Below are 15,359 nucleotides of genomic sequence, written 5' to 3' on the forward strand. Positions count from 1 at the left end.
ATAAACTAGTATGACAAGACCTTTAGAGCAATAATTAATACAGAGGACAGTATGGCAAGAATAAACAGACACTATTTCCAGATAAAAGGTAAAATAATATTGTTGAAGTGTCATGGGTTTGTTGAGACCATATCTAGTACTGAGAATAGATATATCTTACAGACCATAACAGTAAAGAACTGATCACTTATTTATGTTTTTAATTAGATTTGATATATTTATTTCTTCAATATTATTTTTCATGTCAGTGTTAATGTCATGAGGCTGATGACTCCATGACACTTTCAATTTGACTCATTAGGATTTGATTAAGAACCAGATTTGTTCTTTGTAATTTCTGTCCAGTTAAACTATTAATCTATAAATCAATAGACAGGTCTATATAAAGATATAATCCATGTTTCTGTCTCATATTTGTATGGCATTAAAATAACTTATTTTTCCACTGAAAGCTCTGGTTTGCACATTAAATGCCATGTGGGTGAAATTTTATGGATGATACTCTGATGTCCCATTCTCCTGAAGGCAGCACAGAGCTGCACCACCAGAAACTGACAAACGCTGAAGAGAAGAAGAGTTATGATTAATGTAGTTACAGTTCTATCCATGTTTTAATGTTGCAGAGCTCAGTCGTTTTGCAAATAGTTAAAAGTTTAAACTGGCATGTTGAACATCTTTTATCTGGTCATTTTGTGTAATATTTAACAACTAGAAAATGACAAATAATAAGAATATTGTTTCCACTCTGATTGGCTGCTGTCATGCCTACAGATTTTAACTTGAATGTTCATTGCATTTTTCATAGACACCTGTGAAAATAATTTCTATTCCCATGACTTTTTTGTTCTCTGGGAAATTATTTTTGATGATAAATACAGAAACAAGCATAAAATCAAAACATCTACAATAGTGATAGTAATATTAATAATAAAATAATAGTCAGTGCAAAGTAGCCTACAAATTCTTTGGTGGGGGGCGGTGAGGGACCTGGATAAAGGCTAGGGGGGCGCTGGGCCGAAAAAGGTTGAGAAACACCGATCTACACATTTAAAATCATTTTAGCAATTAATTATAATAAATATAATTATATATACTGTCACATAACTTTTGAAAAAATAACTTTTTAGAATGTATTTTTTTTCTGTCAAATTTCATTTTACACTGGCAGTAATGCGCTTTTATAGTTGGTCAAGCACCCGCCATTAAACTCCAGAGGAAGATTTGCACCGGTGCTAATGAGTGCTGCTGCTAAACCCAACATGAACTAAAATGCCCGTGCATTGTGTGAAATGGTGGAAAGAGGAAAATAAATCATCAAGAACAATCAATAAGTTTGGACATTGATCCTTCTTTTGCCTGTGTCGAGAAACTTGACCACAGTCCCTTAATAGTAGCTTGATGGAACTTTTATTTGATGTTTGGCTTGGCAAACAATCAGAAGTTGTTTTGTCTTGTTTGGTTCTTCACCTGTTTATCAGCTTTATTGCACCTTTATTGCGGCGCACTGCAGCCGCTGCAATTCCTAAAAGTTAAACAAGTGACAAAAACTGAGCTAATACCCTGTGTTCGCAAAATGTCAAGATATTTATAACAGTCATCAAACTACTGCTCCTACAGCATATTTTAAAAAAAGATTGACCAATATAAATAGAAATTCACCCATTCTTGCATCTTGACAGAACTCTATTGACACCTAGTTCTGCCGTGCGCATGGAGATTGAGGGCTATCGGCAAGAGGTTTTTTGTCAGAGTGGAAAATTGTAGGGCACTGCCAAGAATGGTCAAAAACGCTGTGTGTCCATGTTCCCTCATCACCCTCCTCCCCTTGGGCCTAGGAGAGGTTTTCGTATTTAAATGAAGTTGCTGGGAGCCATGCAAATGCAAATCAACTGTTGAGCACCGGCCTTTTGACTCTTATTCCTGTTGTAGCTAACCCATTTTACCTTCTGTTCACCCGTTTACTAGTTCCAGGACAAGGACAAAACCCCTCAGTGTTGTTAATTGAGAAATAATGAGATTTAAGTATAAAACAGTTATTAATGCTGAAAATGTCACAGGACGAAAAATGGGATTTTCGACAGCTATTGACACCTTGTTCTGCCATGCGCATGGAGATTGAGGGCTTTCGGCAAGAGGTTTTAGTCAGAGTTGAACACTGCCAACAATGGTCAAAAAAGCAGTGTGTCCGTGTTCCTCTATTACCCCTCCCACCCCCCCTTGTGCCTAGCAGAGGTTTTCGTATTTAAATGAAGTTGCTGAGTGCCATGTAAATGCAAATCAACTGTTGAGCACCGCCTTTTGACTCTTATTCATTTTGTAGCTAAGCCTTTTTACCTTCTGTTCACCATAAAGAAGTATGTTTGGAGAAAACAATCTATCTTATCCATTAAAATATATATTACATGTGTGTTAGGAGCACTGAAAAACTTAGTTTTGGTTGAATTGAAGATATAAAAGAAGTATATGCATGATTACATACAATAGACTTTTGTGAAACGTGATCTTACTTTGACATTCCTCCTATCTGAAGATTTATCTTGTGATGGCAGGAATTGCACAACTTAATCAAAAATAATAATAAAAACCATGTTCCAGAGTGGTAGATTGTACATAAAGTATTTTGTGAATAATATTCAAACTAATGTTAATGTTCACTGATTGCTTTAAAGACCCAGAGTCATGCTATATTGGAGTGATAGTGGTCATTCCACATCACAATACAGGACTTAAGAAACTACAGATTTTTCAGTATTCAGTTGCTTAACTCTCAAGTTTAAATTGAAGAACAAAATGGTTGAAAGTATGTGACACTTTCTGATAGAGTATAAACATTTGTATTCTTTTTTTTAAGTTTTGTTCGTTAAGCATTAAATATAACTCACGGATTATGAATCATATTCTGTATAAACTAAAAAGGAGAGCTCAAAGTAGAATTGAGTAAATAAACATATACATCTAAAAACATTTTTAGCAATTAATTATAATAAAAATAAAATATACTGTCACGTAACTTTTGAAAAAATAATGTATTTTTTTCTGTCAACTTTCATTTAACACTCCTGTCCAGTTGGTGGCAGTAATGCGCTTTCATAGTCGGTCAAGCAGCCGCCATTAAACTCCAGAAGAAGATTTGCACTGGTGGTAACGAGTGCTAACTGCCTACACCCAACATGGACGAAAATACCCGTGCGTTGTGTGAAATGGTGAAAAAAGTCCTATTTCACGGATTTACCTTTTCAGTATCGTTTTGATATTAAGCAATGTCCCGGCGGAAAACAACAGATGACACCGCGGCGGTCCAACAAGGCCGAACTCACGGTAAGAAAGCTTTTATAAATAGCACGTGCGAGGCGAGTTGCTTTGTTTGTTTCCTACAGAAAGCAGTCTGTCGTTTTCTTAATGCCGAAACAAGTATAGGGTGAGATTTTGTATTGCAATCTCCATTACATGTGATGTTCTGAACTCTTAAAAATACTCGCATCTTCTTTGATTTTTTCAGACCTGAAAAATGGCCAAGCCTTACCAGCCAGACCTCAGACCACGGTGCTGAGGAGCTCTGAGTCCACCAGGACCAAGAGAAATTCAGTAAGTTATGATTTCACATTTAGTGAATAGTGAACACTCGCATATTTGTAAGGAAAACTGATCTTCCCGTTATTTTATTTTGTTGTAACGAATACAGCAAGGCAGAGTGTGGAACGCAGTAAAGATCTACAAAATGGCGGACGGAAGACGGATCTCAGGACGAAATTATGAAGCCGGTATGTATAATCACTGCGTTGATTCCCGACTGTATAATGGTTGGTTGAGAATAATTTTAACTTATTTACTTATGTCTTTTTGAGAAAGCGATATATTTGCTGCAATATTTTTTAATTTAACATTTATTTCCACACTTGCGATGGGCTCACCACCTGTCCGAGGGGCCAAAGGGGTCGGGTGCATTGTGCTATGGGCGGCAGCCAAGGGAGGGGACCCTGGCGGTCTGATCCTTGGCTGCAGAAGCTGGCTCTTGGGACGTGGAACGTCACCTCTCTGGTGGGGAAGGAGCCGGAGCTAGTGTGCGAGGCTGAGAGGTTCCGGCTAGAAATAGTTGGCCTCACCTCGACGTATGGCTCTGGTTCTGGAACCAGTCTCCTTGAGAGGGGCTGGACGTACTTCCACTCTGGAGTTGCCCACGGTGAGAGGCGCCGGGCTGGAGTGGGCATACTTGTTGCCCCCCGTTTGGGCACCTGTACGTTGGGGTTCACTCCGGTGAACGAGAGGGTAGCCTCCCTCCGCCTACGGGTGGGGGGACGGGTTCTGACTGTTGTTTGTGCTTACGGGCCGAACGGCAGTTCAGATTACCCACCCTTCTTGGAGTCCTTAGAGGGGGTACTGGAGAGTGCCCCTCCTGGGGACTCCCTTGTTCTACTGGGAGACTTCAACGCTCACGTGGGCAATGACAGTGAGACCTGGAGAGGCGTGGTTGGGAGGAATGGCCCCCCCGATCTGAACCCAAGCGGTGTTCTGTTGTTGGACTTCTGTGCTCGTCACGGATTGTCCATCACGAACACCATGTTCAGGCATAAGGGCGTCCATATGTGCACTTGGCACCAGGACGCCCTAGGCCGCAGTTCGATGATTGACTTTGTCATCGGATTTGCGGCCGTATGTCTTGGACACTCGGGTGAAGAGAGGTGCGGAGCTGTCCACTGACCACTACCTGGTGATGAGTTGGCTCCGGTGGTGGGGGAGGAAGCCGGTCAGACCTGGCAGGCCCAAACGTGTAGTGAGGGTCTGCTGGGAACGTCTGGCAGAGTCCCCTGTGAGACGGAGCTTCAACTCTCATCTCCGGCAGAACTTCGAACACGTTCCGGGGGAGGTGGGGGACATTGAGTCTGAGTGGACCATGTCCCGTACCTCTATTGCCAAGGCGGCCTATCGGAGCTGCGGCCGCAAGGTTGTTGGTGCCTGTCGCGGCGGCAACCCTCGAACCCGTTGGTGGACACCTTCGGTGAGGGATGCTGTCAAGTTGAAGAAGGAGTCCTATCGGGCCTTTTTGGCCTGTGGGACTCCAGAAGCAGCTGATGGGTACCGGCGGGCGAAACGGCATGCGGCTCGGGTTGTCGCTGAGGCAAAAACTCGGGCGTGGGAGGAGTTTGGAGAGGCCATGGAGACAGACTTCCGTACGGCTTCGAGGCAATTCTGGTCCACCATCCGGCGTCTCAGGAGGGGGAAGCAGTGCAGCACCAACACTGTTTATAGTGGGGATGGTGCGCTGCTGACCTCAACTCGGGACGTTGTGGGCCGGTGGGCGGAATACTTTGAAGACCTCCTCAATCCCACCAACATGCCTTCTGTTGAAGCTGAGCATGGGGACTGGGCTCTCCAATCTCTGGGGATGAGGTTGCCGAGGTGGTCAAAAAGCTCCTCGGTGGCAGGGCCCCGGGGGTGGATGAGATCCGCCCGGAGTTCCTTAAGGCTCTGGATGTTGCGGGGTTGTGTTGGCTAACGCGACTCTGCAATATCGCATGGACATCGGGGGCAGTTCCCCTGGACTGGCAGACTGGGGTGGTGGTCCCCCTGTTTAAAAAGGGGGACCGGAGGGTGTGCTCCAATTACAGGGGGATCACACTCTTAAGCCTCCCTAGTAAGGTTTATTCAGGGGTCCTGGAGAGGAGGGTCCGTCGGATAGTCGAACTTCGGATTCAGGAAGAGCAGTGTGGTTTTCGTCCTGGTCGTGGAACACTGGACCAGCTCTACACCCTCAGCGGGGTCCTGGAGGGTGCATGGGAGTTCGCCCAACCAGTCTACATGTGTTTTGTGGACTTGGAGAAGGCGTCCGACCGTGTCCCTCGGGGGGCCTTGTGGGGGATACTCCGGGAGTATGGGGTACCGGGCCCTTTGATACGGGCTGTCAGGTCCCTGTATGACCGGTGTCAGAGTCTGGTCCGCATTGCCGGCAGTAAGTCGGGCTAGTTTCCGGTGAGAGTTGGACTCCGCCAAGGCTGCCCTTTGTCACCGATTCTGTTCATTACTTTTATGGACAGAATTTCTAGGCGCAGCCGAGGTGTTGAGGGGATCCGTTTTGGTGGCCTTAGGATCGCATCTCTGCTTTTTCCGGAGGATGTGGTCCTGTTGGCTTCATCGGAACGTGATCTGCAGCTCTCACTGGAGCGATTCGCAGCCGAGTGTGAAGCGGCCGGGATGAGGCTCAGTGCCTCCAAATCCGATTCCATGGTCTTGAGCCGGAAAAGGGTAGAGTGCCTTCTCCGGGTCAGGGGGGTCGTCCTTCCTCAAGTGGAGGAGTTTAAGTATCTGGGGATCTTGTTCACGAATGAGGGAAGAAGGGAACGGGAGATCGACAGGCGGATTGGGGCAGCGTCTACTGTGAAGCGGGCGCTGTACCGGTCCGTCGTGGTGAAGAGAGAGCTGAGCCAAAAAGCGAAGCTCTCGATTTACCGGTCGATCTACGTTCCCACCCTCATCTATGGTCATGAGCTTTGGGTCATGACCGAAAGAACGAGATCACGGGTACAAGCGGCCGAAATGGGTTTCCTCCGCAGGGTGGCTGGCTCTCCCTTAGAGATAGGGTGAGAAGCTCGGTCATCCGGGAGGGACTCAGAGTAGAGCCGCTGCTCCTCCACGTCGAGAGGAGCCAGTTGAGGTGGCTCGGGCATCTGGTAAGGATGCCTCCTGGACGCCTCCCTGGTGAGGTGTTCCGGGCACGTCCCACCGGGAGGAGGCCTCGGGGAAGACCCAGGACATGCTGGAGGGATTACGTCTCTCGGCTGGCCTGGGAACGCCTTGGGATTCCCCCGGAGGAGCTGGAAGAAGTGGCTGGGGAGAGGGAAGTCTGGGCCTCCCTTCTGAAGCTGCTGCCCCCGCGACCCGACCCCGGATAAGCGGAAGAAAATGGATGGATGGATGGATTTATTTCCACAGAATGGGAGTCACATTTGTGTCAATCAGACTCTTCAGGAACGTTCTGATGTCCATGATGAGGACTGAGATGCAACTGTGTGTGAGTATCTACTATTTTAGAATGTTGATATTTTATGCTTCAACATTGTTTATGTACATAATGTAATTATGCTATGTATTGACAATGCACAAAAATGTTTTCCAGCTGCATCCAGGACCTACTGCCAGTCATCCAGATGTAGCTAAAGAAAGAAGCAGGTAAGATTTATTACTAATCTAGAGATGTCACAATTCCTTGAATGATTAAAGTACTGTGATTTATTAAAATCCATCAAGGCAAATTATCTGCCTCAAAGTTTGTTGAATTATGTTTTGCTATTTATTACCAACTGCTTTTAATTCGTTTTTCTTCCAGTTGTTTCCAAGTGTTTTCTTTTTTTTCCATTAAAGTTTTTATTTTCTTTAAGAATGTATTAATATATATATATATTTTTGTTTTGTTTTCATGTCTTATGTATGCATACTAAGCTGGGAAGTTACCAAACAATTTCACTGTAGTTTCATAATGACAAAACGATGCCTGTAGCTCATAATGATTGTCTGTTTTGTGTTAACAGCTGATGAAGGAAGGCAGAGAGAACTGGCAGCAGAGGAGGTGGCATTCTGGGAGGATGGCAGCTATGAGGGGATGTCAGGATGGACTGTGGTGAGGTTGAGACCCCTAGTTACCCCAGGTCTACACTACAGGAGAGCCGTCAAGTCTACACTACAGGAGAGCCGTCAGGTCTACACTACAGGAGAGCCGTCAGGTCTACACTACAGGAGAGCCGTCAGGTCTACACTACAGGAGAGATGTTGGGCCTGTCCTGAATGCAGCATAATGTCTGATCATGTCTGGACAAAAAAACACTATCAGATGGTCCAGAAATGGACAAGCATTTAAGTCTTATTTTGTGTGCAAACAGTAAAAAAAATAAAATGAAATAAAGAAAAAAAACTTCTGTGCTTCATTTATGTTCCTTGTATATGAACATGTTGCAAATAAGCAATATCAAATGAATATATTTTAATACAGCATTTATTTTTTATATAGATTTTTTAAAATACAGCATAAAAAATATTAATGATTGGGGCGGGGTTTATTTATAAAGACATAAGTGCTGTCCAATGGGCACACATCAACCAACCAATCACATGTCAATGATGAACTGTGATGTCATTGTTTTTCATCCAATGACTGAGAATCCATGTGGGTTTGCTGAAGCACCTTTGCATATGCTAGGCTATTCAAATGCTAAGTAGAGTCATTAACGCCTCCTGGGATTCCGCAATCGACAGATTTCGACTCCCGTGAGAGAAAATGCAAACTGTCGATTGCTGTCGCCAGGGGTGAAAGTAGTTTTAAATTCTTGGGGGTACTATGACCAAAAAATAAATAAACAAAATATTATATATATATATATATATACAGTATATAGCTTTGGAGTTTCTGCACTGATAATTTTTTTTGCGAAGCGATAAAAGCTGGTAGCTCTTGAATTGCTACAAAATGGAGCTGTATTTCCCTCAGCCCCACTGGCTGTAATGTTGACACCTTGAGATGCCATGAGACCTAAATCCTGAACATCATGGCATGGAGTGTATCCCAGTTTTCCATGTCTGGCATATAACCATTCATTTTAGCTTTTAAACTGGTTCTATTGATCCTGTATCCAGACAGAGGGATAATCAGTAGCTTAGCATCATGACCTGTTTGTTCTGAAGATCCTGCAGCTTCCACTTCTCTTCCTAACATGGCGCCTCCTCACCCTGACTCTCATACTGACAGGAGGAACCACAGAGCTCTGTTAGGTTAAAGCTCATCTTCTGAAGTTGGGATATTTTTCCTCCAACCGGTTCCAGAGGAATCACCTCAAACCAGATGTTGGACTGGATTGGCTCTAACATTTGTGAATGTTAGAGCCTTATTTTCAACAGTGGAGCTATAAAGGTTGAAAAAGGTTATCATTAAGTCTCATCAACATCAATATTTCCACTAAATAAGAGGCAAAAAAATTGTTTGATAAAGGAAAAGTCTCTCAGACTCTGAGCCCGACAGCACCAAACAATTTTTTTTATATTAGACAATTAATTCAATTTCACATAATTATTGCGGTAGAAGCCATTTGTTTGTTAAATATTTAATGAAACATATTTACCATATTTGATGTTTGTTGTAAATGACGTCAACTCAGAAACTCAGACTAATGAGGTAATTAATCCAAGTTTGTCATTTATTGAACGTTCAGAAATTACAGCGGCTGTGATGAGCCACAGCAAAGGTAAACAAAGGTAAAATAACCTGAACAGGTGATGAACTCTAAACCACTCGCACCTTTTTACTCGTCGTCTGTCATTTAAGCACACCCGTTGCCATGGCAACCTCCTGCGCTCCACAAACCGACCAGAGATTACGTTAAAAACATAACATTCAGTCAGTTACGATATTAGGTTTGCAGGCTTCATATTTATTTTGCGATCATTAATAAGTGCTAAATTAACACAGTGGTGGTTGATTAGTTAATTTTAAACTCCAGCTCTGCTAGTTATTTTGGTAATGGAACCGAAACGCACAGAATTGCGCAACACCTTGTTGAAACAATAATTACAGAGATTATTATTGTTGTTGGGTCATTAATTTGAACACGTTTTATTGATTTTTTTGTTGTTCTTTAATAAAGTTACAAACGTTTTGATAAGCCAATCAGAGGAGGACATGCTGCTCTCAGTCTCCTGGTTGCGTTCAGTTTGTCCTAATGCCGAGATCGACTCAAAACCTTCAGCGATCGACATATTGCACCGCTGCTCTAGCAAAGAACGAACAGTTCAGAAACAATATGAAATGGAAAAAAAGTTATTTATTAACTGATTAAGTCGTGTTTTAGATTGTTCTTGAAAAACTAAACAGTCACGGCTGATTAGTGAAGCCACTGATTATTTACAGCTGACAGCAGCTCCCCTCTCATGCAGGTACTGCGTACCCCTGCTAAATCTTTTAGGGGTACGCAGTACCCTGCTGTACCCCCTTACTTTCACCCCTGGCTGTCGCTCACGACCTGCGTTCACGTCAGAATACAGGGTCAAAAATCCCACTTTTCATGCAGTGTTTGTATCACTGAGAATTTAGCAAACATCAGTTTTCTCATCTTTATTTTAAGTCATATTTAATAGATATATCTGATAACAAATGATGGCACTACTAATATTTTTGTGACAGATTTCTGCTTGTCCTGTATTGGGATAAAATGGTTTTCTGGACACTGGACTGGACAGCGCCTACTGGTCGCTATGTGATCATAGTGACCAGTAGGTGCTGTCCAGTCCAGTAATGCATATCAATTAGCAGCAGTATGAAAGATGTAAAAATAATTAACTATACTACATTAAGAAATTGTATTTAAGCCTCTGTGCTACATGAAGTTCATTTTGAAACAATGCAAGTTAAAAACAATATTTTGTATATATATACTGCCACCCCTGAAAAAATTCCTGCCCCTCTCTTTTCACCCCATAAATATTTTTCTAGATCCGCCCCTGCTTGAATACTTGAAGAATTTCTGACAATACTTAAATCCACAACTATAGTCTTAAAAACAACAAATACCCATATATATATATATATATACAATAAAAATAAATATCAATTATTTGCACTTCTTTAAATCCAAATTAAGTCAGCAGCCTTTTCAGACCCTGTGGCCTTAAAGGACCCAATAAATGCTAACATTTTAATATAGACCACAGATATAGAAATCTACCGTTTGTAAATGTCAATGCTATTAAATTTGATTTAATGGATCCAGCATAGCGGTTGAAGGACTGCATATTTTTTAAGGTCGACTACAACATAAAAGTTGAGTAGAAGTCAACTTTTTGCGATGACATCAAAGTGACGTAAACGCAAAATGCTTCACATCAACTTGGAGGCTTTATCAGCTATATGCACGGCAAATATTGATAAAAAAAGCGCTTTTAACTAAAATTAAAAGAATTAATTAAATTCTTTTAAGAATTAAAAGAACAAGAAACAATATGGAAAAATCTGCTTTGTCACATGATTGGGACTAGTCGACTGGCCTCGTAAAAAATCATTTCAGAGTAAAGAATTGACTAGTCGACTAGTTAGTGCAACCCCTAATTCCAGCATAGATAAATTAACAGATTTCAAATTGTTTAACATTTAAATTTAAGACTTTAAGGGGTCGGCAAGTTTACTTTGTAAAAGTGCAAAGAACAATTGTAATAGAGTTTGTTGCCCCCCAGTGGGAAGAAACATTAACGTTCCTGTTCTAGGAATAGTTTTGGTATGCCAACTTATTAGGACGTCTAGAGCTGACGTCACACACTGAAGTGGCTGTATTTGTTCGGCGTTCCACCATTAAAAAGAAAGAACCCGAATCCATATCTTCTTTCTCTGATTCTTTCCAACCCAGAATATCACAACAATCTTCATAGTTAGATTGCTTTGTTACCATAGCTACAATCTGATACTATGAGTTTAATCTTTGAGTTTGAGTCCTTTAGTTCACAAATCACAGTAAACTACAATTATCACTGATTGCCAATTAACCCTTGTTTGTATCAGGACTGAGGCAAACGTAGAGGACTATGGCAAATGATACAAGTTTTACGTGTGTGGGGTCAGTTGGACCCCATTTCTACATACAAGGGTTAAACTAGGTCCCCTGTCCCAGATTTCTCCAATTCTATGAGAAATGTTGTTAGTGATGTTGATGTTTTTAGCAGTAAGATGTTTTCTTAATAAAAAACCAAAAATAAGCAACACTTAGTCTGGTAGGGGGCAAGCAGCCCGCCAGACTTATAATACATGAAACCCTGGCATTGTTCAGTGGAGTGACCTTTCGTATAAACAGCATTCTAACCTTGTGGAGCTTTAGAGGGTTCATCTACGCTAGAGGAGCAGTCAGTTTTCTTTTTCTTGGCAACAGCTGTACCCTTCTTATCAAAGGTGAGTGGACTGTACTGTGGTAGGCTGTTGAACTTCTTTTCAAACTCCTCTTCTAGTTTTCCCAGGCTGAAAAATCAAGAACAAAGTTAGATCACAAATAGTGCAGGCAATAATTGTTTGGTACCCATTTTTGTAAGGTTTTAAATGCTCTAGTGGCCTTTATTTGATAGTGAATTAAAAGGAAAGGGGGCAACGAGAGAAGGGGAAACACATGCAGCAATGGTCACCAGGCAGGGAATCGCGTTGAGACTAAGGCCTCAACGAGCATCATTGGTGATGTGGGTTGTGCTTAACCCCTGCGCCACTCCATCACCCCTTTGGTACCGATTTTGGAGGTTAAATGGCTTACAAAGAAATTAAATAATTTCAACCAAGAAGCTTGATTCTGATAGGGAAGGACCCCAGCATCTCATTTCATTATATTTTAAAAGGAAACCAAATTTGGAAAGTTTTTTTTATTGCATAACACAGGAGATGTGTCATGTTTTTCCACTGATATTCTTACAAGTCCTCATTGGTGATGAACCCTAAATCCTTAAGACTGAAAGCCCTACTTGCCATCACTCTAATCTTTAGCTCTTTCCACAGATTTTACATGACTTAAATGTATGTGGTAGGATATGACAAACCTCTGTGAAGACTCTTCTTTGGACTTGGACTTTTTTAGCTTCTTGGTATTACTTGGTCCCACGTGTGAAACTGTCCAGCTGTCCTGACTCCAGTTAGAATCATGATCAAAAGCGCGGAAAGCACCTCTTTTACCTGCAGAAATGAGTCAGCCATATTAGTAACGTTTATCAGCATTTCTTAACTACATATTTTTACAAGACTAGAGTGGAATGTTTAATCTATTTGGTTGAGAATTCAAATTAAATACCTCTGTCTATATTGGCTCTCAATGAAGTTAGCATTCCCTCAGACACAAGAGTTTTGTACAAGGCACCCTTACAGCTTCGCTCGGATTTTCTGGAGCCATGGTTGTGTGTGTTCAGCTCACAGGTTGTGTCACTAGCCTTCTGTTGTTCTTTCTCCTTGTGCTTCTCCTTGTCCTCTTCTTTGGGCTTCACCGGCGATTGGCCGCAGTTGGGCTGGGGAGACTCTGGCATGCAGCTTTGAAGGCCTGTGGTTTTACTACTTACACTTTCTGCTTCAGTCCTGGCCTCAATGCCAGGCACTACTTTCTTTCTCTCCCCTTCAGAGGACCCCTGCAGCTTCCTGCCGTCTTCCAACTCTTCTTCTTTCGCTTTAACCAGTGCTTTAACTTTGGTCTTAGTTTTCTTTTGTGGCAGACCAGAGCTTCTACTGATAAGACTGGGAGAGGTCTTCTTCTTGGATTTATCCTCTTTGTCAATCCAAGTTCCTCTGGCCACTGCCTCAATGGTGCTGTCCACATTTGATTCAAAGTGCTGACAATTCGTACTCACTCTCTTTTCTGAACATGGGATGTCATTAGACTTCACCTCCTCATATTTCTTGTTCTTCTTTCTGACACATCCACTTTGGCTTGTATGCTGAGCAGTGGGGGTGGATGTTCCAGAGGAAGGAGATGAAGGGGAGGGCGATCTATGAGGAGGACTACAGCAGTCAGAGTTGTCTCTCTCCTCCTTAACTCCTGGATTCATGGATATTTGCTTGAGTGTTGTTGTGGAGCAGTTGTCATCGGGCTGAGACACTATTGAGTTTATTTTTCCTGCTTCTGATGCTAGACACATCTATAAAAACAAATAAAACAATTACATTATGTGAATCTGTATTTCGATAATATCCTCCACATATCCTATATAATCGTAATGATTCTATTCAGGATATAAAACAGCAGGGATGGAGTCAAGACCAGTCATTCCGAGATGAATACTAAGGTCAAATATTTAGAACTTCTGACAAATATTTCGGGCATTGCCTTTTGCACACCAAAAAATGCAAAGATTAATGGGGGAAAAAAACTTTATTATTCAAACAAAGTCAACTTAGTAATTTTGGTACAAGCTGCAGTTTTTAGCCAATTATAGAAATGTACATAATAGTAATAATAATATACATTGTTTTGTTAAATATGAGACACCATATATATATTACATATTACATAATTGTTACATAATTTAAATGCAGGAGGCTGCTGGCACTTCAGCGCCAGAGTGTTTGCCAGTAATGGTACTCCAGCCCCCCAAGTTTGCTCTCTGTGATCTCACCAAATTGACTCTTAGTAATATTTCCCTGTTGCCTCCTCCTCAGGTGTTTTCCTAGTGACACCTTGGACCCAATCTCTGTGAAGCCCTGGGTTTACTGCTTTCTGGATTATCTCCCTCGTGACGCTGTGGATGTTACCCACTGGTTGCCTGAGTTCCATCGTCAACTCTGCAATCAACCTTACCTCTCTTGGATTTCCCGGCCGGAAGCCCATCTTGCTTCTTGCCTCCTCCGCTCTAGTGCTTGCCTGTCTGCCCTCCACTGCAGCCTCCACTACCATCAAGAAACCCTCATCATCCGAACACAGTCCTGGTGACTACAGTACTGTTTTCCCCCTCTGGACAAATTTGAACTTCACCTCAATACTCTGACACTGACTAGTTGCAGCCCCCCAAGGTCCAGACAGCCAAACTCAAACTCTTTGTTTAAATAAACTTTATTTTACTGATTGTTGTTCTCCGAGTGGTGTTATGCATGTGGATCAGAAAACTAGAATCCAACATGACAGATCACTCTGGCCAACAGACAAACCCAGCAGACACACTCCGAAGAACTTTAGAGGAACAACACTCTCTCATTCAAAACTATGATACTTTACAGGAACTAAATAATCGTCAAGCAGAAACTATCTTGAAGAACTCGCTAACTTTTTACAAAACTCTTTTCAACAGACTTCCGCTGCCGCTCTGGCTTTGACGACAGCTCAAGTCCCTGCCTCCAGGTCTGAAACTCTGATCCGTATCACGTTTTCCGACCTATGACCTATGAACCCGAGACTCTCGAAGAATTAATAAGTCAAACCATTCAATTAGACAATAGAATTTGGGCCAGAACAAAGAAAAGAAACAAACAAAGCCCACCTATTAGAACACTCCAGTTAACCAGCTCAACTCACTCTTCCTCGCAGAGCTTGGATAAACCAAAACCTATGCAAAAATTGACCATATTAATCTCACTCCTGAAGAAAGGCAGAGAAAAATGAAGTCTAACCTCTGTTTGTACTGTGGAGCTTCCGGCCATTTCATTTCTGGATGCCCCATTTGATCAAAAGCCAACGTCCACCAGTAGAAGCAATGAGACTGGCGGACCATTTACAAAAAGAAGATTCTCCTCGCCTGCTGCTCCCCACTACAATCTTACATAAAGATCAGTCTTTAACCCTGTCGACTATGGTTGATTCAGGCTGTGAGCATAATCTCATTGACTCCACCCTCGTTCAGCAAATGTCCATCGATACAGTACAACCTCCCACGCCACT

General features: G+C 42.3%; 2 protein-coding genes across 14 annotated transcripts in view; one reads left to right on the forward strand and one right to left on the reverse strand.

Moving 5' to 3' along the window:
- The window catches only part of bbx (BBX high mobility group box domain containing), an 82,220-nt gene that overhangs the window by 23,926 nt on the left and 42,935 nt on the right, over window positions 1–15,359 (reverse strand). For all 13 annotated transcript variants that reach the window (XR_014090999.1, XR_014090998.1, XR_014090997.1 and 10 more), the window contains 3 exons: window positions 12,792–13,626; window positions 12,544–12,676; window positions 11,829–11,980 (listed from right to left, as the gene is read on the reverse strand). Coding sequence is in view for 9 of the 13 variants with exons in the window: in XM_081615890.1 (XP_081472016.1) it covers window positions 11,829–11,980; window positions 12,544–12,676; window positions 12,792–13,626 (1,120 nt within the window). In the remaining 4 variants the exon portion in view is untranslated. The remainder of the gene's footprint in view (window positions 1–11,828; window positions 11,981–12,543; window positions 12,677–12,791; window positions 13,627–15,359) is intronic.
- Window positions 2,966–5,323, forward strand: LOC145554938 (protein CFDP2-like). The gene is made up of 2 exons (XM_081615897.1): window positions 2,966–3,585; window positions 3,683–5,323. The coding sequence occupies exon 2, from the start codon at window positions 3,952–3,954 to the stop codon at window positions 4,696–4,698; it is 747 nt and encodes a 248-aa protein (XP_081472023.1). The 5' UTR covers window positions 2,966–3,585; window positions 3,683–3,951; the 3' UTR covers window positions 4,699–5,323.

This window comes from Poecilia reticulata, chromosome 14 (assembly GCF_904066995.2).
Source record: "Poecilia reticulata chromosome 14, P_reticulata-male-v2, whole genome shotgun sequence".
NCBI classification, from domain to species: Eukaryota; Metazoa; Chordata; class Actinopteri; order Cyprinodontiformes; family Poeciliidae; genus Poecilia; species Poecilia reticulata.